The following is a 23,685-nucleotide window of genomic DNA, read 5'->3' as shown; positions in this document are numbered from 1 at the left end:
CTCCTTTCTTATTTCTCCACTAGCGTGTACTATATTTTCTCTCTCCTTTCACTCTGACTCTGCTGTAGGGTCGCTGAGTGGCGCAGCAGACAGATCCCTGGTCCTGGGGCCAAGAAGCCCTGAGCCCCCATACCACCGCTTAGGCCCAGAATCTACCTGGCCCTATGGTCCTGGGCAGGCCATCCAATCCCAGCCCCTTGCAAGAAGTAAAAAAGAAAATGTGTTATATGTGAACACTGTCCCCCCATGGTCCAACCTCTCCTCCTTTATTCACATCCCCACCCCTTCCCCCTGCTCCCCGCTCCTTCTTACTCCAGATGTCTATACCCCATTGATTGTTTCCTCTCCTAGCCATCTCTGATGAGAGCAAAGGTTCCCTCATTCCCTCTTGCCTCCCCCCTTCCATATCATTGCAATAGCTCACTGTAATAAAAAAATCTTATTATGTGAAATATCTTGGACTATTCCCTCTCTCCTTTTTCTTTCTCCCTTTCCATTTCCCTTTTTTTCCTATTGACTCCATTTTTACACCATATTTTATTTTCAAATTCAGCTTTCTCCTGTGCTTCAACTATAAAAGCTCCCTCTACCTGCTCTATTAACTGAGATGGTTCATATGACTATCATCAGTGTCATTTTTCTATGCAGGAATATATGCAGTTCATACTCATTAAGTCCCTCATATTCCCCCCGTCTCCTCCAATCTCCATGCTTCACCTGAGTCCTGTATCTGAAGATCAAACCTTCTCTTCAGGTCTGGCCATTCCAAAAGGAACATTTGAAATTCCCCTGGTTCATTGAAAGTCCATCTTTTTCCCTGAAAGAGGACATTCAGCCTTGCTGGGTAGTTCATTCTTGGCTGCATTCTAAGCTCTTTTGCCTTCTGGTATATTGTATTCCAAGCCCTATGAGCTTCCAATGTAGTTGCTGCTAAGTCCTGTGTGATCCTGACTGCAGCTCCACGATATTTGAACTGTGTCCTTCTGGCTGCTTGTAATATTTTCTCTTTGACTTGGGAGTTCTGGAACTTGGCTATAATATTCCTAGGGGTTGGTTTTTTGGGATCTCTTTTTCGGGGGGATTGGTGGATTCTCTCCATTTCTATTTTTCCCTCTGCTTCTAGAATATCAGGGCAATTTTCCTGTAGTAATTCTTTGAAAATGATGTCAAGGCTCTTTTCCTGATCATGATTTTCAGGTATTCCAATAATTTTCAAATTATCTTTCCTGAGTCTGTTTTCCATATCAGTTGTTTTTTCAGTGAGATATTTCACATTTTCTTCTAATTTTTCATTTTTTTCATTTTGAAGTATTGATTCCTGATTTCTGGTAAATTCATCAATATCCCTGAATTCTATTCTTTGTCTGAAGGATTTGTTCTCCTCAGAGAGTTTTCTTATCTCTTTTTCCATCTGGCCAATTTTGCTTTTTAAAGCATTCTTTTCCTCAATAACTTTTTGAACTGTTTTATCCATTTGACCTAAGCTGGTTTTTAGCATGCTATTTTCTTCAGCATTTTTTTGGATTTCCTTGACTAAGCTGCTGACTTCATTTTCATGTTTTTCCTGCATCTCTCTCCTTTCTTTTCCTAGTTTTTCTTCCAACTCCCTCATTTGATTTTCAAAGTCTTTTCTGAGCTCTATCATAGCCTGAGCCCAATTTCTGTTTTTCTTGGAGTCTTTAGATGCAGGAGCTTGTGCTTCCTCATCTTCAGACTGAGTATTTTGATCCTTCTTGGGCTCATTTACAAAATATTTCTCAATGGCCTTCCTCTTATTTCTTTGCTTGTTCATTTTCCCAGCCTAAGCCTGTTTTTCTGGGTGCTTCCTGAGCTTTTGGGACACTCCCACAAGGGTCTCAGTGTGTGAGGTTCTGTCCTCCCTCCTGGTCTGTGAATGACCATAAGTGCCCCACTCTGCCACGGGGCTGAGGTGGGGGGGGGCCCTGTTGTTCTATGGGGGTGCCTAGACTGGGATCAGGATCTGAATGTGGTCAGAGCTCCAGAGTCCTGTTCCAGGGGCAGAGGACAGAGCTCTGCAGTCTCTCTCTCTTTTCACTCCCCTCCCTCAGCATAATGGGCTCATGCCCTGCGGGCTCCTGCTTACCAGCTCCACCTGCTTCTGTTTCCTGGATCAGAGCTGTGGAAAGACCAGGCTGCTGGCTGTGTGCCCTGAGGGCTGGACTCCACGTGCTCGCTCTGGCAGAGGTCCCCCCACTGTTCCCCCACTTTGTGTCCGGTGCTCCCCGGGGTGCAGCTCAGGAGACTCCCCCACTGCTGTGAGCCACGGTTCCCAGCGCCCTGGGGCTGCCTCCGGGAGGCTGAAGTTCTTTGGCTCTGGGGGGCCACCCCTCCGACCCCGGGGAGCAGAGCCTTTCTGCTCTTTTCTAGGTTACCTTGAGTAGGAGAACTGCCTCACTGGGTCCCTTTGTGGGTTCTGTCTCTCGAAAGTTTAGTTAGAGTCCTTAGTTTATGAGTTTTTATCAGAGAGCTCCTAAGACTAGATCCCTTCATGTCGCCATCTTGGCTCCGCCTCCCACAGCAAACTTTTTAAAAGTGAAGATTAGAGTTCAAAATGTATATAAGCAAATGATTATAGGGATCCTGAATAAGCTATTTTACTTTTAGTTGCTATTCCAACTTCTATTGATTTGGATTGATCAATTATAATTTTTCCCTTTTTGATTTTAATCCAATATACTTGGAAAGACAACTGAAGATTATAGTCTCAAGGGTACCAAAAAACTTCAGAAGATAAAGGAAAAATAGAAGAAATTCAGTAGTCAACTCTTGAAATATTAAAATGAAAATTTACAGCAAAGTCAAAGTCAAAATTTAGACATTCCAGGTCAAAGGAAAAAAATACAACTAACAGCCCAAGAAACAGTTCAAGGAGGCAATCAGGAGCACAAGAGACTTTGCAACTACCATTATCAGGGAAAGAAAGGTCTAGAATACAAATTTAAATAAAGCAAAACCTAAAGGTTTATAATAAAGAATAACCTACCTAGCAAAAATGAACCTTTATTTAAACATTCCTTTCAAAAAGATCATAGCTGGGTAGAAGCTTTGAAGAGAGATGTAGAAAAGTAAATTTGAAAGGGACTCTGAACAAATCTGAAATAGCTATATTCTTTTTTTTAAAAAATTATTTTTCATCCATATGCAAATGTATATTTTCAAGTTACAAAATTTCCTTACACTCTTGCTTCCCAACCCCTCCCCTCAGCAGTTAACATTGTACATACATATTTTTGATAAACATATTTACAAATTGGTCATTTTCAGGATGAGGAATTAGGATTAAGGGAAAGAGATACAGAAGAGATAATTTTTTATTTTGAAGGGTTTTTTTTTGTTTTGTGAAATAGTTATATATTTTAATAAGGGAAATGAAACAATTCTAATATCATGAAGGGTCAAAGGGAATTGAGAGCTCAGGAGTAATTTTGTTGTTTTGATTATCTATAAAGATAAAAAAGTATGTCTCTGTGTGTGTGTGTAAATGTATGTGTGTGTGTGTGTGGTAGAAGGTACACACTATGGAAGAAAAGGGAAAGGAACTCAAAGTCACATAACTGGTGTGTTCAAAAAGAATACAACAGAAATATAAAAGTGGAAACAAGGGGAAGAGGCATTACTTGAACTTCACTTTTTATCTGATCTGACTGGTTGCCTGAAGTCTCTTCCCCTTTCAAATCCAGTTTCTACTCAGCTATCAAATTGATTTTCTAAAGCACATCTTAGATTTGTCATTCCCTGTTCCCTACATCCCTCAATTATACTCTGATGGTTCCTTGTTGTCTGTAGAATCTAATAAATCTTCTCTGGCATTTAAAGTCCCTTCCTCACAATCTGATCCCTCCCTGCCTTTCCAGTCTTCTAATATCTTCTTCTCCAGGTACTCAGTGATACAACTATCTCCTTGACTCTGTGCCATTTCAAAAACTGTTCCCAATTCATGGAATGCTTTCCCATCTTTCATTTTCCAGTTTCCTATCACCTTCTCTAAAAGGTCATTTTCTTGATTATAATGACCTGCCATATCCCACTGCTAATGCCTTCCTCTTACTGTATTAACCTTATATGTATGAAGTTATTTGTAATGCCATCTCCACATTAGAATATGAGCTTCTCATGCCCCAGGCACAGCATATTACCCAAGAGTAATTAGGTAGATACTTGCTGACTGACTGAGAAGAAAGATCTCCTAGAGAGGCCTTTTAGTCTACAACATACCTAACAAGTGATCATTTAGCTTAAGCCTGAAGATATAAAGTGAACCTTCAAGGTAGCACAGAATAGTTTTCTCTTTACCACATTTGCCAATTTGATGAATTTGAGATGATACCTTATTTAAATAAAATTTTTCTTATTATTAGTGATTTGGAACATTTTTTCCATATGGCTTTTGTTTGTTTACATTTTTAATTTGAAAGTCTTTAATCACATCTTAGTGTTTCATATATGTATATAAATCTTTTATTTCAGCTGAAATGCCTTAGTGAAAGCTTTCAAAATGTTTTAAGATCAAAATTTCCTTTGATAATCTACTCTATTCCTTCTCTGATTATAAATTCTTCTTTATCCCCCTTTCTGATGATATGATATTCATATTTGGATTATTTACCTAGTTGCAATTTATTAGAGTATATTTTAAGATGTTCATTTAAAGAAATGTTCTGTCAGATTGCTGTCTAGTTTTCCCACAAATTTCCTGTCAAAGAAGCAGCTCCTTTTCTAGTATGGTCTTCTTTTAACATAGTCAACATAGTCAAGCTAGTATGATTTACGATGGAGAGTTGTCAGAAGCTTTCCCCCAAAATTAAATGTTTTTTTCTAGCTACATCAACAAAAAGAAATTAAAGTAATAGGCATAAGAAAAGAGGAGGGACAATTATCCATATTTGCAGACCATATAATGGTTCAAATAGAAAATTCTAGCAAACCAATAACATGGCAATTAAAATACTTATAGCTTCAATGAAATAAGCAGTACACAAAATTAATCCGTAGAAATTATCAACATTTAATAAAGGAAAACAAGTGAATGTAAAACTATTCACTGTTTATTGTTGGGCAAAACCAAACATCTATAATTATAAAATCTATAAAAATCTTTAAGATAATATAATGAATGGTGCACAGATGAAGACATTAGGGGTATACTTGATAAAGATACATGAAGGGAACAGGTGGGCTTTCACAAAAAATTTTGTACTGCAGAAGGGGAAACTGTAATTTTCTCATGTAATTCTTGTTTAATTTTAAAACTGCTCATTAAAATTAGATTTATTTGAATAAGCAGTAGTAATACATTATCTTCTTTTCCAGAATATATGCAAAGCTCCAGTCTTGGATTATCCATTCTTCTATATATAAGAACCACTTTGTTTTACAGCCAAAGTGGTACATAGACAATTAGTGAAGATCCTAGATCTAGAACAAGAAGAGATCTCAGAGGTGGCACAGTCTGGGCTAGAAGTTTCAGTTTTGCTGCTGAAGGCAAAGCCATTTAGTTGGAACTTCATAAGAATATCTCTTCACCAGGTTTTCATCATATGGTATATGCCACGAGTCTCCTGTTGTTTGTATCACCGTATCATATGTGAGAACAGACTGTTGGATCAGAAACAGAATTTAAGATTTATGTTAATATTGACAAAATAAAGTAATTGTTGGTTGTTGTCCTTCCTTCTTAAAAAGGATCAAAATGACATCATTTTGTTAAGGGTCAAGTTACAGTGAGTAAATTGTGGTTTATCAGAGCAATTAGACAGCTCAGATTACTTTACCACAGATCGGGCACAAATAAGCCATGTGAACATATGGGGTAGATTCTCTAAATTGTGCATTTTGTGTTGATTGATAGTAATACTATCCTGAAAGAATGACAGAATTATCTATTGAAACCCTAGGACATTCTTCATTGCTCCATGTCAGAACTTGGCCAGTCTTCCTCATCATTACAATTCTTGCTCTCATAACACCATACATACCCTAAATTTCAATTCCAATCTACTCAATTTTCATGTGTCTACTCTTCAAACTGTTCCTCAGCTACAGAAAGAAATGGTCATATCACGGATTTCCACATCTCACAAAACCCACAACATACCCAATTCTATGTGTATAATTCTCCAGAATTCCCTTTTCTCAACAAGTCATAACTTTGAAGCAAGTCTTCATTGCTTCACATCTAGACTACTGAAATATCATTATAGTTGGTCTCCTTGCCTGACATCTCTCCCCTTTCAAATCCAGTTTCTACTCAGCTATCAAATTGATTTTCCTAAAGCACATCTTAGATTTGTCATTCCCTGTTCCCTACATTCCTCAATTATACTCTGATGGTTCCTTGTTGTCTGTAGAATCTATTAAATCTTCTCTGGCATTTAAAGTCCCTTCCTCACAATCTGATCCCTCCCTGCCTTTCCAGTCTTCTAATATCTTCTTCTCCAGGTACTCAGTGATACAACTATCTCCTTGACTCTGTGCCATTTCAAAAACTGTTCCCAATTCATGGAATGCTTTCCCATCTTTCATTTTCCAGTTTCCTATCACCTTCTCTAAAAGGTCATTTTCTTGATTATAATGACCTGCCATATCCCACTGCTAATGCCTTCCTCTTACTGTATTAACCTTATATGTATGAAGTTATTTGTAATGCCATCTCCACATTAGAATATGAGTTTCTCATGCCCCAGGCACAGCATATTACCCAAGAGTAATTAGGTAGATACTTGCTGACTGACTGAGAAGAAAGATCTCCTAGAGAGGCATTTTAGTCTACAGGAATTCAGTCTACAATATACCTAACAAGTGATCATTTAGCTTAAGCCTGAAGATATAAAGTGAACCTTCAAGGCAGCATATTCCTCTTTTGGATAGCTCAATTTAAAAAAAAAATTAGCTTTTAAAAAGTTTTAAAGTTGTACACTGAATGACTTCAGCTATTCTCAACAATACAATGATCCAAGACAATTCCAAAGGATTCATGTTGAAAAAATGTTATCTACCTCCAGAGAAGGAAGATCAAAACAATATTTTTCACTTTATTCATTTCCCCCCAATTGAGCCCCTGTCTTCTATTATAATATGACTAATATGATAATTTTTTTGGTATAATTGAAAATGCACAAGTTATGTTAAATTGCTTACTGTCTTAGACAAAGAAAGGGTGGGTGAGGGAGAGAGGGAGAAAATTTGGAACTCAAAAAAAATTTTTAAGTGAATGTTAAAAATTGTCTTTACATGTAGCTGGGGAAAATAATTTATTATTTTTATTTTTCCAATTATATGTAATAATTTCCCAATATAGTTATTTTCCAAATAATTCCAATTATATGTAATAATCCAATCATATGTAATTATATACAATAATTTTTCAATTATATGTAATATGCTTTCAACATTCATTTTGTAAGATTTTGAGTTCCAAATTTTTCTCTCCCTCCCCTTCCCCCTCTCCTCAAGATAGTGAGTAATCTGATATAATTATATTCCATACCAGAAATATCGTGAAAGAATTAGAACAAATGGGAAAAAGCAAGAAAAATATAAAATATTATTTTTGACAGTGTTTATTACTGTCTTTTTGATGATCTCCTCTTGATACCTGAAGTCAAGCATATTTTTTTCTGTTTTTTAAATTTATTCTGAATTTTACAATTTTCCCCCCATCTCGTTTCCCTCCCCCCACTCCCACAGAAGGCAGTTTGCTAGTCTTTACATCATTCCCATAGTATGCATTGATCTAAGTTGAATGTGATGAGAAAGAAATCATATCCTTAAGGAAGAAACATATAGTATGAGATATAGTAGAATTACATAATAATGCAACATTTTTTTGGGGGGGGTTGCAAAGGCTAATGGTATTAAGTGGCTTGCCCAAGGCCACACAGCTAGGTAATTATTAAATGTCTGAGGCCAGATTTGAACTCAGGTACTCCTGACTCCAAGGCCGGTGCTCTATCCACTGTGCTATCTAGCTGCCTCTGAGACAACATTTTTTTTTTTTAGGTTAAACAAAAATAAAATTTATTTGTTCCATGACAAATAACTAAAATTAGTTTTTTTTTATAAAAGCAATTCCTTTCAGATACTCTGATTAACCTTTAAGTGACATAAGAAAAAGCTTCAGCATCTTTTTTAATGCCAATATTTTGCACAATTTAGATATAGCTATTGAAGTTTTACCAGTAAAAAAAAACACAAAATAAAAAAGGAAAAGGAAAAAAGTAAAGAAAAAGAAAAGTAACCCACTGAGAAGCTTATGTATCTAGTAAGGTTTGGTTAGTATCAGTTTTTAAAATTACATCCAGAATTTGAATTACCCTAATTGCCATCCCAATCAATTATCTATTGTTGGACTCCAAATACTTTGTAAGCAAAACTGAATAAACATAACACCCAATGATTGGATTGTCTGTAGAGAATCTGCCATATTAATACTGGGTTTAGAATTGGAAGTCTTCAATTAAGCTACAACTTTATATATTTGGTTCCACTAATTAAAAATGTAGTTTTAAAAAGTCTGCTTCTGTGGTAAATTTCTAGAATTAAATAATAGAACACAAACATTTGTATTGTAAATATCGTACTGCTGAAGAAATATTTGTTGGAGATTAAATGCTAAGGACAGTCAAACTGTCAAAATTCTGACCTTTTCAAAACACTAAGTTTCTATAAAGCAAAATTTTGAAAACCAACATTTGCCTTTAAAGTCTCAAAAACATTTCTTTTCCAGTTGAAGCACTAACATGTAAACCCTAAAGTTATACCTGTCCACTTTAACTGCTTTTCCCTTTCAACTGTGAACTCAATACAGAACCAATTACTAAGTGAATATCCAAAGTAGAATAGTTTCAATGAAAAATAAACAACATACTAAGAAAATTAACACAACTTGCACAGAAAGTCTTGAAATAAGTTGTCAAAAAATTCAGAATTAACTTTCCATAATAGTGGAAAACAGGAACTCTCTGTATCTTCGTAATACTCAAAAACAGTAACTACTGTCCACAACACTGGAAGCTTCAGCAGAGAGGATTCAAACGGATTTAAGCACAGCCCTAACTTCTTCTAAAGTGATGTACTCTTTTGTCCTTGAAGTAGTCATCTTGGGTGACAAGAGCATTTCTCAGTCTTGTCTCTGGATTAAACAAACAGGATACCACTGTCTGTGTGCTTTGGTCCACCGATTTCTTTTGTTGGCCATTCCCAGAAGACTGTGTGACCTCATGGACGAAGCACTCTGTTTGCAGGACTTCAGCTCCTGGGTCCACTTCACTGCAGTGATAATTCACAGCTGTATAAGCCGGAGGTATGACATAACTTCTTTGTTCCCCAGCAGGCCATTGTGGAGGTACCTGATAGTTATATATAAGTAGCTGATATCCAGTGATGAGCTGGACTGGTGAGTTGGGGTAAGGAAGATATGCCTGAACATACTGAGTGATGGGGTTCATCATAGCTGGAGGCTGCATATATGTCTCTGTGTTTGGATTACTCCAGACACTATGAAACTGTGGTGCTGGAGGAGGGTTAAAAACCAAAGGACATGGCTGCACGTGATAGGCACATAAATTTTGTTTCCTGATTGCTGGTCCCAGTTTCAACTTTTTACCATGGAAATTCATCTGTGATTCCACTATTTTCTGTACATCCACATCATTATAAAACGAAACAAATCCATAGCCTTTGGACACACCAGTTCGATCAGTGATTATCTTCACTTCTTTCACCAAACCATATCTAGCAAAGAAGCTTCTAATTTCTGTTTCATCCATCCTAACATCAATTCCACCAACAAAGACAGTGTTTGGCATGATTTTAGCTTCGGGTAAAACATATCCTTGGCTGGCTGTGCCTAATGATGATTGGGTGCTGGCTTCTCTTGAGATGGTTGAGTTTGGGGTCTCAGGATTTGCCGCAGACATGGTCTCCGCCCACAACGATTAAAGCCCCTGCGGGCCGGTGTCGGCTGCGCTTAAAGCCCGCTGATCTGGTCTGGTCCAGTCCGCCGACAACATTTTTTTAATTAAAGATTTTATTTATTTTGAGTTTTACAATTTTTCCCCCCAATCTCACTTCCCTCCCCCCCCACAGAAAGCAATTTGTCAGTCTTTACATTGTTTCCATTACATTGATCCAAATTGAATGTGATGAGAGAGAAATCATATCCTTAAAGAAGAAACAAAGTATAAGAGATAACAAGATCAGACAATAAGATAGCAGTTCTTTTTTCTATAGTCCTTGAACTTTGTTCAAACTCCAGGGTTATCTGGATACAGTTGATATTCTCCATTGCAGACAGCCCCAATTTATCCCTGATTATTGCACTGATGAAATAAGCGTGTCCATCTAGGCATATTTTTGTACAAGTGATGTTTTTACCGTTTTTCACAATCTCTTCAGGGCATAGACCCAGTAGTGGTATTGCTGAATCAAAGGGTATGCACATTTTTGTTGCCCTTTAAGGGTAGTTCCAAATCTCTCTCCAGAAAGGTAAGACAACATTTTTTTAAAAATTAAAGCTAATAGTCCTTGGTCTTCATTCAAACTCCACAATTCTTTCTGAGGATACTGATGGCATTTTCCATCATAGATACCCCAAAATTGTACCTGATTGTTGCCCTGTTGGTATGAGCAAGTCTATTAAGGTTGATTATCACTTCCATGTTGTTGTTAGGGTGTACAATGTTCTTTTGGTTCTGCTCATCTTGTTCAGTAACAGTTCATTAAAATCCTTCCAGGCTTCCCTGAATTCCAATCCCTCCTGGGTTCTAATAGAACAATAGTGTTCCATCGCATCCATATATCACAGTTTGTTAAGCCATGCCCCAATTGACGGACATTCCCTCATTTCCATTTCTTTGCCACCACAAACAGAACTGCTATGAATATTTTTGTACAGGTGATTTTTTACCCTTTTTCATAATCTCTTCAGGGTTTAGACCCAGTAGTGGTATTGCTGGATCAAAGGGAATGCACATTTTTATTGCACTTTGGGCATAATTACAAATTGCTCTCCAGAAAGGCTGGGTAAGTTCACAGCTCCATCAACAATATATTAGTGTCCCAGATTTCCCACATCCCTTCCAACATTGATCATTTTCCTTTCAGATCATGTTGGCTAGTCTGAGAGGTGTGAGGTAGTAGCTCAGATATGTTTTAATTTCATTTCTCTAATAAGTAGTAATTTAGAGCAATTTTTCATATGATTGAGGATTGCTTTGATTTCCTCATCTGTAAGTTACCTTTGCATATCTTTGACCATTTGTCTATTGTAGAATGGCTTTATTTGCTAGTATTAACTAAATGAATTTATAGTCATATATAGATTGAGCAAGAAAGAATCTTAAAGAAGTTTTTATTCGAGTTTAATAAATAAATAATAAAAGTTTTAAAACACAAAACACAAAACCCGTCTATGAACAATACATTTCATGAAGTGTTAGGTTCTTCCATATCCATAATACTGAAAACTATATTGTGTTAGAAACTTTTTGTTTTTATAACCTCAAAATTTTCAGATAGATAGTAAAGAGAAAAATGAAGCAATTACAAGTCCATTTTGGAGAGGGGGGAATCCTTTTTAAAAAATTAATAGCTGTGCTTGGCCTTTCTGAAATAATGCTTTCTTTTGGCCACATATTCTTTTTTTTAGTTGGGTTTTTTTTTTGCAAGGCAATGCAGTTAAGTGGCTTGCCTAAGGCCACACAGCTAGGTAATTATTAAGTGTCTGAGGCCAGATTTGAACTCAGGTACTTCTGACTCCAGGGCCAGTGCTCTATCCACTGTGTCACCTAGCTGCCCCCTTGGTCCTATATTCTTAACAAGTATCATAATCTGCTGACCTACTAAAGAGAGGTGAGAACATACCTGAAAAATGATCTTTTTCCCTGGGTAATAGTGGAGAAACACAAGCTGATGTCCTTGCTGCCATCTAAAGAACAAATGTCGAGTCTTATCATCAGGGAGGCAGGCTTTGTGGTCCCGCATCAGATCTCTGGTGAGAAATTTGCAGTGATTTCCAGAGTGCAGTGTGGCATACAATAGGAAAGCATCATCTTCTGAGCTAAATCAACCAAAAGAGAGAGAGAGAGAGAGAGAGAGAGAGAGAGAGAGAGAGAGTCAAGAGACAAAAAATATAATTGTCTTTTCTATGCTTTATATTTCTTTGGGTTTTTGCAAGGCAATGAGGTTAAGTGACTTGCCTGAGGTCGCACACATAGGTAATTATTAAGTGTCTTATGTCACATTTGAACTCAGGTCCTCTATCCACTGCACCACTTAGCTGTCCCCTGCTTTATATTTCTTTAATACATTTTGAAGAAGTGTTCTAAGTTTTTGATACTATTAGTACAGAAATCCTCATTACCCATAAGCAGGTCTTTATAACACAAATAATTTTTCTAAGAGAATATAAAAGACTTAAAGCGATGGATGGAAAGATTTGTTGAAGGTCTACAGTTTACAATTCTGGTTTTTGATTCAGTCAGGTTGTTTAAAACTATTTAAAATCCTGACTTTCAGCCCCTAAAATTTAACTTGGGACAAAAACATTTTTTTCGATTTGCAACAGTTTAAATCAAGCATTTCTTCTCCCCAAAACTCACAATACTTTCTTTGGCAAACTCCAAATGGGAAGTTGTAATTTCCATTTTTCTTGATTTTTAAAAAAAGTTATTACAAAATAGACCTCTTAATTCATCTACAAATAAGGGTCCTTTGGACAAATCAGGTTTGGTATATTTTCATTGGTAAGCAAGGGTTTTTCTGGGTCTTCCCTCTTTATAATATATATATATTTTTTGCAACATCTCAGAGCACTTCCCTTGTATTTTCCAGGAAACTTTACATTCTACTTGGTATCAGAATTTCTTTATCTACCCTAGTAGATGGCAAACTGTTCAAAAGAAGGGACCATCTTAATCATTTCTGTATCCCCTCAGTCCCTAAGAATCTATCTACCAAATCACAGACAAAAAAGAGGGTTTCACTGTGACAGTGAAGAAAGGATAGAAACTCGGGGTGGCTGGGTGGCGCAGTGGATAGAGCACCAGCCCTGGAGTCAGGAGTACCTGAGTTCAAATCTGGACTCAGACACTTCATAATTACCTAGCTGTGTGGCCTCGGGCAAGTCACTTAACCCCATTGCCTTGTAAAAACTAAAAAGAAATTATAGGAACTCAAAGGTACATCATTAAAGTTCCAAAAAGTAGCATGCTAAATTAGATATCCATTTCTTCATTTTTTCTAACTCCAAATGGCTATGCAAGAACAAAAATAAATAGGGCAACCTTTTCTGATTTACTAGAAGCATCTCTGCCTACCTGTTAAATAATTAACATTCTAAATCTAAATAAAACTGCACATAAGGAAAAGATCAATTTGGCAGAATATTGAAACTACCTACCAAAAAGAAAATTCTTCCCCAACTTCCTCAATTACCAGTCACGGCAAATGTTATATCTGATGATAGAGGATAAGTGACATAAAATATTAATACTAGTGTTCAATGTCAGGAAGTGGCTTTTATTTTTTGGTGTTTATTGAAATACTCAATTTACTTACCTATGGTAATACCTTTCAAGTATTAAGTAAAAATCTCTTTCATCTGCACAAGGGGATTAAATATTTGTTCCAAATTGATAGACTATATATAACCTGAAAAATGGTCAGGATGTATCCTTTTTTAGAAGTTTTTATTTTGTATTCTATAATAATGTAGAGAAATCCAAAAACAAATCATTTGTCTCATATATCATTCAATGGACCCCAAAATTAGTTGTCACTTCTCACAGTTCACAATCAGGAAAGCAGATTCAAATAATTTATTCTATTATTTTCTTTCATACTCTAAAATATCTTCTTTATGTTGTTAGAGGAGGACAGGTCACAGTGCCCAAGGTTGGTAATAAGTTTCAACCAGTTTGTCATTTTGGTTGTCCCAAATGTAAAATGCTGAATAAATCAAAGTGTGGTCTGGGATCTGGGTCTGGAGAGAAGCTGAGACAGCTTCAGCATCAGGGATGTCACCATCTTTGTGTGTACACTATCCTGGAGATCCTAGATTTGTATTTTTCTTTTTGCAAGGCAATGGGGTTAAGTGATTTTTACTCAAGGTCATACAGCTAATAAGTATTAAGTGTCTGAGACCAGATTTGAACTCAGTTCTTCCTAACTCCAGGGTTGGTACTATATCTACTATGGCACTAGTTGCTCCCTGAAATTTGCATGTTTTTTTTGTTTTTTTTGCTGCTAGGGAGTTACTCAAATAAGAAACTTCCTATATTACAAAGGTTTCCCTCTTTCAACAATCACTATGGACTCATAATTACTTCAAGTCCCAGAGACAGTTATGATTATTCTTTATTAATCCCACACCTATTGTAAAAATAACATTTCTTCATATGTGGGTTGAATGTTGGCAACTACCTGGGTCCTGAGCAATTTTGACTACAAAATTGATAAAATCTTACTACTGATTCAACTTAAGACAGTCTATTTCAGATGCCCTTTAAAAAACAAAGACTTCCTCTGGAACAAAAATCTGTCCTGAGTCTCCTTTTATTTTCTTCCTTTTGGCAATTTTATCAGTATCTGTGGGTTTAATTATCATCTTTATGAAGATGACTCCTAGAGATTCTAGTCTCTGTATAACTATAGTTTTGAATCAATAACTGCTTGTTGGACATTTCCAAAAGCATCTCAAATGTCACATGTTCAAAAGAGAACTAATTATCTTCCCCTCTAAATCCATTCTTCCTCTAAACTCTGCTATTTTCAGTCATTCAGATTTCTAACTTTAAAGTCATTCTTGAGTCTTCCCTCTCCCCCAAACCCCTAGGACCTGTAAAGTATCAAATCTTATCTGCATTATCCTTGATTCCTCACTCTCACTCATTCTCACCTTTGCAGTTTTTCAGTCCTTTTTCAGTAGTGTCCAATCCTTTGTGGTCTTGGGAAAAGTAGTGAAATGGTTCCTTCTCCAATGAATACAGAGGCAATCAGAGGTTAAATGACTTGCCCAATATCACTCAATTAGGAAGTATCTGAGACTGCATTAGAATTTGGGTATCCTGACTCCAGGGACTCTTTTTATCCACTGCATCACCATCCTGCTTACTCAGTTGATAAATATAAATTACATACAAATAATTTTTTTGAATAAGCCTCATCTCTTTACCCATATGGTTACCATTTTAATTCAGGAGCTTATCAATCTCTTTCTTAGATTACTGTAACAGTTTCCTGATTAGTTTTCCTGTATCCAGTAAAGACTACTACTCCAATCCATTCTCCATACTGCCACAAAACTGATTGTTCTCAAGGACATATCTGACTATGTTACATCTTACCCACTCTACCCTTTTCCTCTAATAAATTCCAGTAGTTTCTTTTGTTTTTAGAAGCAGTCAGTCAATAGGCATTTATTAAGAGTCTATTACAGAAGGAAAAAAAAATAGTCTATTACAGGTCCCTCTTTCCCACAATGAAGGAGGGAAGTATGCCATTTTATTAAGATATCTTAATAAAAACCATTTTAATCACTCTGGACTAAGTATTCATGGGCCATTTATAACACTACCCTACCCCATAACATTTTCTCTGCCATCATTTTGATTCCATAACTAGGAAAACACTTGGCTTGGATTTCAGAAGACTTGCTTCTCAGCAAGTTGACAGAACTCTTATCTAGTGTCCTCGGGATTGATGCAACCTGGGTTTGATCTGGTTCCCATCCTTTCTATCACTATAGTTAAGCCTAGGGTAACCATGGATATGACAGGCCAAACTCAGAGCCTGTCACTAGGTATACTCAGTGGAAAATCTATGTTGAGTCACCAGGAAGCAGAACTAAAACAGAAATTCCCAGAAGCCTGAGCCTGGTGTTAGGCACAATATCTGGGACCAAGTATGACCTGTCAACCTATCAAGTAAGATGAATAAAGAATAACCAAAGCACAAAGCTCCGATAGAGAAATCAAGGCTGAGGATATTAGCAAACAGATAAAAATGCTGGAATATAATGAAGAACTACTATGGTTTAAGAGAAGACCAAATGGTAATCCCAGAAGAGAAAGAATGCTACAAGAAATTTAAGTAGAGCCTCAGAGAAAAGAATATATGGTCACAAGGAATATAAAAGTACCTGGGAGAAAATGAAGTAGGGGAAATATTAAGAAAAATCTATTCTTTAATCTGCATGGACCATATACCTTCCATTAACACTGATCCCACTACCATCTCAACCATCAAAACTATAGGTTAAAAGATGAAGACAATGAACTTTTAGTAAAAGACCTTGCCCCAAAACTGGCAAGGAAGGACTCCTGTAAATCCCAGTGCCCAGGCACAAAACAAGCCTCTAGCAACTAAACAATGGATGCCACCTTAGCCTGAAAGGATTAAGTCTCTATTTACCTCATCTCTGCTCTCTGAGCTGCCTGCCTCCAAGACCTCTCAGTTGAGTTATGCTCTGAGGGAGCATAAGTGCCCAAATAACCTCTCACTCCCCTATGCACTTTTTTACTATGTATCCCAGCTTGCTCCTCTTCTTTGGAGGTCAACCTGCTCTTTGGGTGCAATAACCCAAACTGAACCACCACCTTCATCATGCAGCTGGATCCATGTTAATCTAAGCCCAATCACTGTCTACTGACCAGTCCCTTTCCCCTTTTCCCCCTTTCTTAATTTGTGCTGTTCTCTCCAGAACGAAGTTCTTCTGTGATTAAATTTATTGTCTTAAGAACTCTTTACCTTGCTAAAGAACCTAATCTGTGAGTTTTTTTTAACTTGTGAACTTTTGAAACAACCTGTCAATTAAAATCAATGCCTTTTCTTACAAAAATAGTTTATTACAGACTTCCAGTCAAGATGGCAGAGAAAAACCAGGTTTTTCTGTTAAGGGCTCCCGAGTTTTGCTCAGAAATGATATTTAATCAAACTTCTTTTTTTTTCAGTAGCCAAGCCACCTTTTATTTATACAACCATGACATCAATGGCTTGACCTATTCAGCCAAGTCATGTGAGAAGAAACTCATTTGAGATGTTATTCCAGTGAAAAAAGCTAAATACTGCTTGAATCTTATTCTCATTGGTTTTGGCTTGACGGGAAGGAGGGACTAATGGGAGGGAACAAGGGGAAAAGAAAAAGAGGGAAGAAAAGGTAGGGTGGCTAATAAAAGGGGAGACAGATTGAGGGAGATGGTATTTAGAAGCAAAACACTGGTGAGGAGAGATAGGGTGAAGGGAGGGGAAAAATGTACAAAGTACAAAGCAAGAAATAGTATGGAGGGTAATAAAGAGTAATTATAACTGTGTATGTGAACGGGACAAACTCTTTCATAAAACATAAGCAGACAGCAAAGTAGATTAAAAATTCGAATCCCTACAATATGCTGCTTACAAGAAACACATTGAAGTACAAAGATACACACAAAGTAAAGGCAAGAGGCTGGAAGGGAATACATTTTGCTTCAGTAAAAAAAGCAGGGGTAGCAATCCTCACCTCAGACAAATCATTGCAAAAATAGATCTCATCAAAAGAAATAAGGAAGGAGACTCTATCCTCCTAAAGGATGGACTCCACCAAAGACAATAAAGTAATTTGAAAATGAAACATGTATGTATCAAATGGTACAGCATCCGAATTCTTAGAGGAGAAGCTAAATGAGTTACAGGAAGCCATAGTCAGCAAAACTACACTGGTGGGGAGGACTTCAACCTAAACAAGAAGGAGGTAAATAAAATATTATCAAAGTTAGATATGATAAACCTATGGAGAAAATTAAATGGGAACAGAAAGGACTATACCTTTTTTTCCTGCAGTACATGGCACCCACAGAAAAACTGACCATGTAATAAAGCATTAAAAACTTCATAATCAAATGGAGAAAGGCAGAACTATTAAATGCATTCTTTCCAGGTCATGTTTCAATAAAAATCATGTGCAATAAAGGACCATGGAAAGATAGACCTAAAATTAATTGGAACTTCAATAACCTAATATTAAGGAAAGAGTACAAATCATAGAAATAATTAATACTTTCATCCAAGACAATGACAATAAGGAGACAACAGACTAAAATTTGTGGGATATACCCAAAGTAGTTATTAGCAGAAATATTATATTTCTAATACATGAATAAAATAGATCAATGAATTGGCTATGTAGCTAAAAAAAGCTAGCAAAAGAATAAATAAAAAAATTCCAATTAAATACCAAATTACAAATTTTGAAAATCAAAGGAGAAATTAATAAAATCAAAATTAAGAAAACTATTGAATTAATAAATAAAATTAAGGGTTGTTTTATGAAAAAATAAAATAGATAAACCTTTGGTTAATTTGATTGAAACAAGAAAGATGAAAAAACCAAATTATGTATCAAAAATGGAAAAGCTGAATTCAAAACCAATGACTAAATTAATAATTTGGAGCTATTTTGTCCAGCTGTGTGCTAATAAATTTGACAATCTAAGTCAAATGGATGAATATTTACAAAAAAATATAAACAGGTTAAAGGAATTAAATACTTAAATAATAATTCTCAGAAAAAAAGATAAACAAGCTATTAATGACCTCCTTAAGAAAGAATCTCCAGGGGCGGCTAGGTGGCGTAGTGGATAAAACACCCTGGAGCCAGGAGTACCTGGGTTCAAATCCGGTCTCAGACACTTGATAATTACCTGGCTGTGTGGCCTTGGGCAAGCTACTTAACCCCATTTGCCTTGCAAAAAAAAAAGAATCTCCAGGGCCACATGGATTCACAAGTGAATTCTACCAAACAATCATGGAATAATTAGTTCTAATTCTATGTAAACTATTTGAAAAAAATAGGTGATGAAGGAATTCTGCCAAATTCCTCCTATGACACCAATATGGTGCTGATACCTAAACCTAAACCAGGAAGAGTCAAAAAAGAGAAAGAAAATTATAGACCAATTCCCCTAATGAATATGGATGCAAAAAAATTTAAATAAAATAGTAGCAAAGCAGTAACAGTGAGTTAGCAAGAGGAAAACACACTATATGATCAAGTAGGATTTATATCAGGAATGCAGGGTTAAGGTTCATTATTAGGAAAACTATCAGCATAATTGACCATATCAATAACAAACCCAAGAGAAATCAAATGATAATTTCAATAGATGCTGAAAAAGCTTTTGACAAAATATAGCACCCATTTCTAATAAAAACTACAGAGACCATAGGAATAAATGGAGCATCCCTTAAAACAATAAACAATACTTCTCTAAAATCAACAACAAGCATTACATGTAAAGAAGAGAAGCAAGAAACATTCCCAATAAGATCAGGGGTGGAACAAGGATGTCAATCATCAACACTATTATTCAATACTGTATTAAAAATGTTAGCCTTTGTGCTTTTGAAAAGCCTCATTTCTATGCCCTGCATACAAACTTTCACCTCTTAGAATTACTGTCTCTCTTCAAATTTGAGAATATGGTTATTTCCTCTAAGAAGTCTTTCTCCATGCCACAGGTTTTTAGTGTTCTCTCCTGATGATGTTTACATGTTATATCCCTTCCTTGAGAAAACATTTTTTTTGGTTTTGTCTTTACATTCATAGCACTGTATATTGCATATAGTGATTATAATATAATCAATGTTTATTGGATTAGAATAGAAATCAGAGATAACTGAAAAAGTCCTATAGATAAAGAATATATAATATAATATGATATGATATGATATGTGAATTTGTTACTTCACTAAACACTAAATATATATAGTCTGTGCCTATTGTCTTAGATACTCACACATTATCAGCAAAGAAGCAGTGGGCCATGTTCTGCACAGCTGTTATTTCATTCTTTTGCCATCTGGAACTTCCATTTAACATGTGCTTCCGACCCAGGACAAGCACCTGGAGGTTCCGCTTTGTTAATTGAGAGACTACATCAAGGAGCTGAAAGGTACAAAGTCAATATAGAGGTAAGTCACAGTGGATTATTTAAGACACAGGAGAAAACTTTAAAGAGGGCAAATCCTTACTCCTTATCTGTAGAACCTGGTGTATATATACCCTCCCTCAGTTTGAGAAAATTCTCATGTATATGGTCTCTGGTGTTATAGTCTCTGGTATAACAAAGAAATAAAAGAAATTATTTAGGGAGGAATAAAAGGACTAATTTGCAACAGCTAGGGCCCAGTCAGAATAGCTATGTGATTGCTCCAGTTTCATTCAGCAGAAAAGAGCTTAGAATAAGAGCTCTTTAAAGCAGTGCTAACTTAATATTTATAATCCTAGAACTTAGCACAATTCTTTGAAAGAAGTGCTTATTGAGTAAATGTTTAACAGAGACTTTTTCATTAATTCATTCACTCCTTCATTCATGAATCATGCTGGTTTATAATTCTTACCAGCTTTCAGAAACTAAAGAAGTGAGGAATGTCTCTACCAAAACCCCAAAATGTGCCAGTGGTGAATTTTGGCCATGAATTTAGGATACCCAGCTCCCAATTCTCAATTCTATCAAAAGCATATTGTAAAATAATAATAATAATAGGTACTTTTCCCTATCCACTATAATTTACTGTGCTCCTGACTATTGTATAACTTACATAATCTATTTGGTCACTCTAACACAGAGAAACATTTTCTTTTTATGGAAGAAGTTGTGGAAATCCAAGAAGAGAAACCTATAAAATTATAGTGCATGATAATATACAAATAGTAATATAGACATAAATAAAAGAAAAAACTGCACTCACAGTTTGTGATTCACGAATCTTAGGAAACATTTTAGTAATATTGAGTCCATCAATTACAATATCAAAAGGAGGGCAACTTTTAATAAAGTTTTCAAATTTCTTAATTTCCTAAAAATAAAAGATAATAGTTACTATAGTAACAAGAACTTAGTTGAATTCTTATTAAAGATAGTATGCTAAAATTCATCATTTTTGTGATTAGAAATATTTACAGAAAACACACACACACTCTGATTCTCCCTCTCTCTCCGAGGTTAAAGGAGCACAATGCTTATACTGATATAGATAATAAGTCAAACTGATGTAGCAAATGAGATAAACCTTGAGGATTCAACAGGTAATTATTAAGTGTCTGAGGCCAGATTTGAACTCAGTTCCTCCTGACTCCAGGGCTGGTACTCTATCCACTATCCTCTCAGGCAAACTCTCTGAGACCATAACTTGCAGACAAGTTGCCAATATGCATCAAGGAAGGGACATTTCACAAGGGAAACTCCCCACACATGTCCAAAACAAAAATAAAATGTAAAGATTCTATTTGATTGTGAGTAATAAGTTCAAACCTGGCCTCAGGCACTATTAGTTGTTTGATCCTGGGCAAGTCACTTAACTGCTGTTTGCCTCAGTTTACTCACCTATAAAATGGAAAAAAAAAGCACCTACCTCCCAGGGTTATTGTGATACTCAAATGAGATAATAATTGTAAAGAGTTTAAACAAATGCCTAGCACTTAGTGATTATTATTCTTATTAGGAAGAAATATAGGAGTCATAGTAGTAAGAGTCATAGTAAGTAAGTCAAAGTGAGTAAGCCATAGTAAGAAGACAAAATAATCTTTTCTCTTTTAAATTCAATTTAAAATTTGAAACAAGGGAATTAGTAATCGCAAATCTTTTCCCAGTTTTATAAATTGGATTATTTATCTCTTAACCCCATCTCCACAAACCAACTTAAAATCATGAAGGTAGAGGCAATACAAATCTTCAAACTATTTTTTTTAATGTGAATAAAACCTGTCTTAGGTGGCACAGTGGATAAAGCACTGGCCCTGGAGTCAGGAGTGCATGGGTTCAGATCCGGTCTCAGACACTTAATAATTACATAGCTGTGTGGCCTTGGGCAAGCCACTTAACCCCATTTGCCTTGCAAAAACCTAAAAAAAAAAAAAAAAAAAAAAAAAAGCCTGACCTCAGAATCTAGAAATCTTATCTGCAGGACCAACTTCACCACTACTAGCCCCATCCTGAGGCTCAGTTTCCTTATTCTAATTCTAAAAAATATCTTTAGATTTCTCTCTTTCAAGAACTGAAAAACAAAGAATTTTAAAAGGCAACTTCAAATACATTTTGCTAGAAACATTTATGGGCAAGTACACTTGCCCATAGGTAAGAGGTCTAAAGTAAACAATTAAATCCCATCAGTCTATGGAATAATGCTAACACCCCCCCCCCCCCCATGGGATTAAGTGATTTGCCCAAGGTGACACAGCTAGGTAATTATTAAGTCTGAGACAGGATTTGATCACAGGACCTCCTGACTCCAGAGCCAGTGCTCTATCCACTATGCCACCTAGCTGTCCCTGGATGTGTCTTTTTATCTCAACTAACTCTAAGAAAGCTATTGACCTGACTCACCTTGGGTGTTGTTTTTCTGTATTGGTCACCTCCATCAAGCACATCCTTCAGGACTTTCTGCTTAAGAAATTCATATTCTTCTGGATTCAAGTGAATAGATTCTAACATTTTCCCACAGGCTGGACAGTGTCCACTGTAACAAAAATTATATTTTGTTAGTATGACAAAGTACTAAATATTCTTTTTTTATTAAAGATATTATTTGAGTTTTACAATTTTTCTCCCAATCTTACTTCCCTCCCCCACAGAAAGCAATCTTTCAGTCTTTATTTTGTTCCCATGTTGATCCAAATTGAGTGTGATGAGAGAGAAATTACATCCTTAAGGAAGAAACAAAAAAGTATAAGATAACAAGATTAGACAATAAGAGTATCTGTTGTTTTTTCCCCCCCTAAATTAAAGGGAATAGTCCTTGAACTCTGTTCAAACTCCAGGGCTCTTTATCTGATACAGATGGTATTCTCCATTGCAGACAGCCCAAAATTGTCCCTGGTTGTTGCACTGATGGAACGAGCAAGTCCATCAAAGTTGACCATTACCCCCATGTTGCTGTTAGGGTGTACAGTGTTTTTCTGGTTCTACTCATTTCACTCAGCATCTGAAGAACCAGAATATTCTTACACAAATCAATATGACCACCTGGTCTTATGGAAAGTCACTTAGCTAACAAATCAGGTATTTGAACCCACCCATAAAAGGTTTAGTTTTTAATTGAAACAATCTTTGAGACTTGCATACAGAGAAATTACAACTAAGACCTCAAACCAGATAAATTATAGTTTCAAAGCTGTACATTTTATAGAAGATTTGAAGTTGTTTCAGATTACAAAACGGGTTTATGCATTATTCTGTTTTTAACTGTTAAGTGTTAGTTCTTTTTTCTTTTTTCTTTTTTTAGTTTTGCAAGGCAATGGGGTTAAGTGGCTCGCCCAAGGCCACATGGCTAGGTAATTATTAAGTGTCTGAAGCCAGATTTGAACTCAGGTACTCCTGACTACAGGGCTGGTGCTCTATCCACTGTGCTACCTAGTCGCCCCCATTATGTGTTGTTTCAATATAGTATACAAAGTTCAGTGCATTCCAAATTAATTCCCCCAAAAAAGTAAAGTAAAATGAGTTTTAAGTAAAAAGAGTTAGTGAAACTGATTATACTACAACTTTACATTCTGATAACCTTCCACTTGTCAAATGACAAGGGCAGATGTTAACTTTAAAAATTGAAAAAAAAAAAGTTAGTACTTACATAACCAGTGCTTTTGAGATTTTTTTGGTGCTATTTAAGACTGTTTTCATTTACTACATA

General features: G+C 36.0%; 2 protein-coding genes across 4 annotated transcripts in view; both read right to left on the bottom strand.

The window, feature by feature from the left end:
- Positions 1–1,639: 1,639 nt before the first annotated feature.
- The window catches only part of PRORP (protein only RNase P catalytic subunit), a 51,210-nt gene continuing 29,164 nt past the window's right edge, over positions 1,640–23,685 (bottom strand). For all 3 annotated transcript variants that reach the window (XM_074213372.1, XM_074213371.1, XM_074213373.1), the window contains 5 exons: positions 22,383–22,515; positions 20,749–20,856; positions 19,794–19,942; positions 11,884–12,079; positions 1,640–5,616 (listed from right to left, as the gene is read on the bottom strand). In XM_074213372.1, the coding sequence (XP_074069473.1) occupies positions 5,485–5,616; positions 11,884–12,079; positions 19,794–19,942; positions 20,749–20,856; positions 22,383–22,515 (718 nt within the window). In that variant the 3' untranslated portion in view covers positions 1,640–5,484. The remainder of the gene's footprint in view (positions 5,617–11,883; positions 12,080–19,793; positions 19,943–20,748; positions 20,857–22,382; positions 22,516–23,685) is intronic.
- On the bottom strand, positions 5,628–10,062 carry LOC141506534 (deleted in azoospermia-like). The gene has a single exon (XM_074213376.1). It carries the CDS (start codon positions 9,936–9,938, stop codon positions 9,072–9,074), a length of 867 nt encoding a protein of 288 aa, XP_074069477.1. The 5' UTR covers positions 9,939–10,062; the 3' UTR covers positions 5,628–9,071.

This window comes from Macrotis lagotis, chromosome 1, assembly GCF_037893015.1.
Source record: "Macrotis lagotis isolate mMagLag1 chromosome 1, bilby.v1.9.chrom.fasta, whole genome shotgun sequence".
Lineage (NCBI taxonomy): Eukaryota > Metazoa > Chordata > Mammalia > Peramelemorphia > Peramelidae > Macrotis > Macrotis lagotis.
The sequence above is the reverse complement of the archived record's forward strand: the minus strand, read 5'-3'. Positions and strand labels throughout refer to the sequence as shown.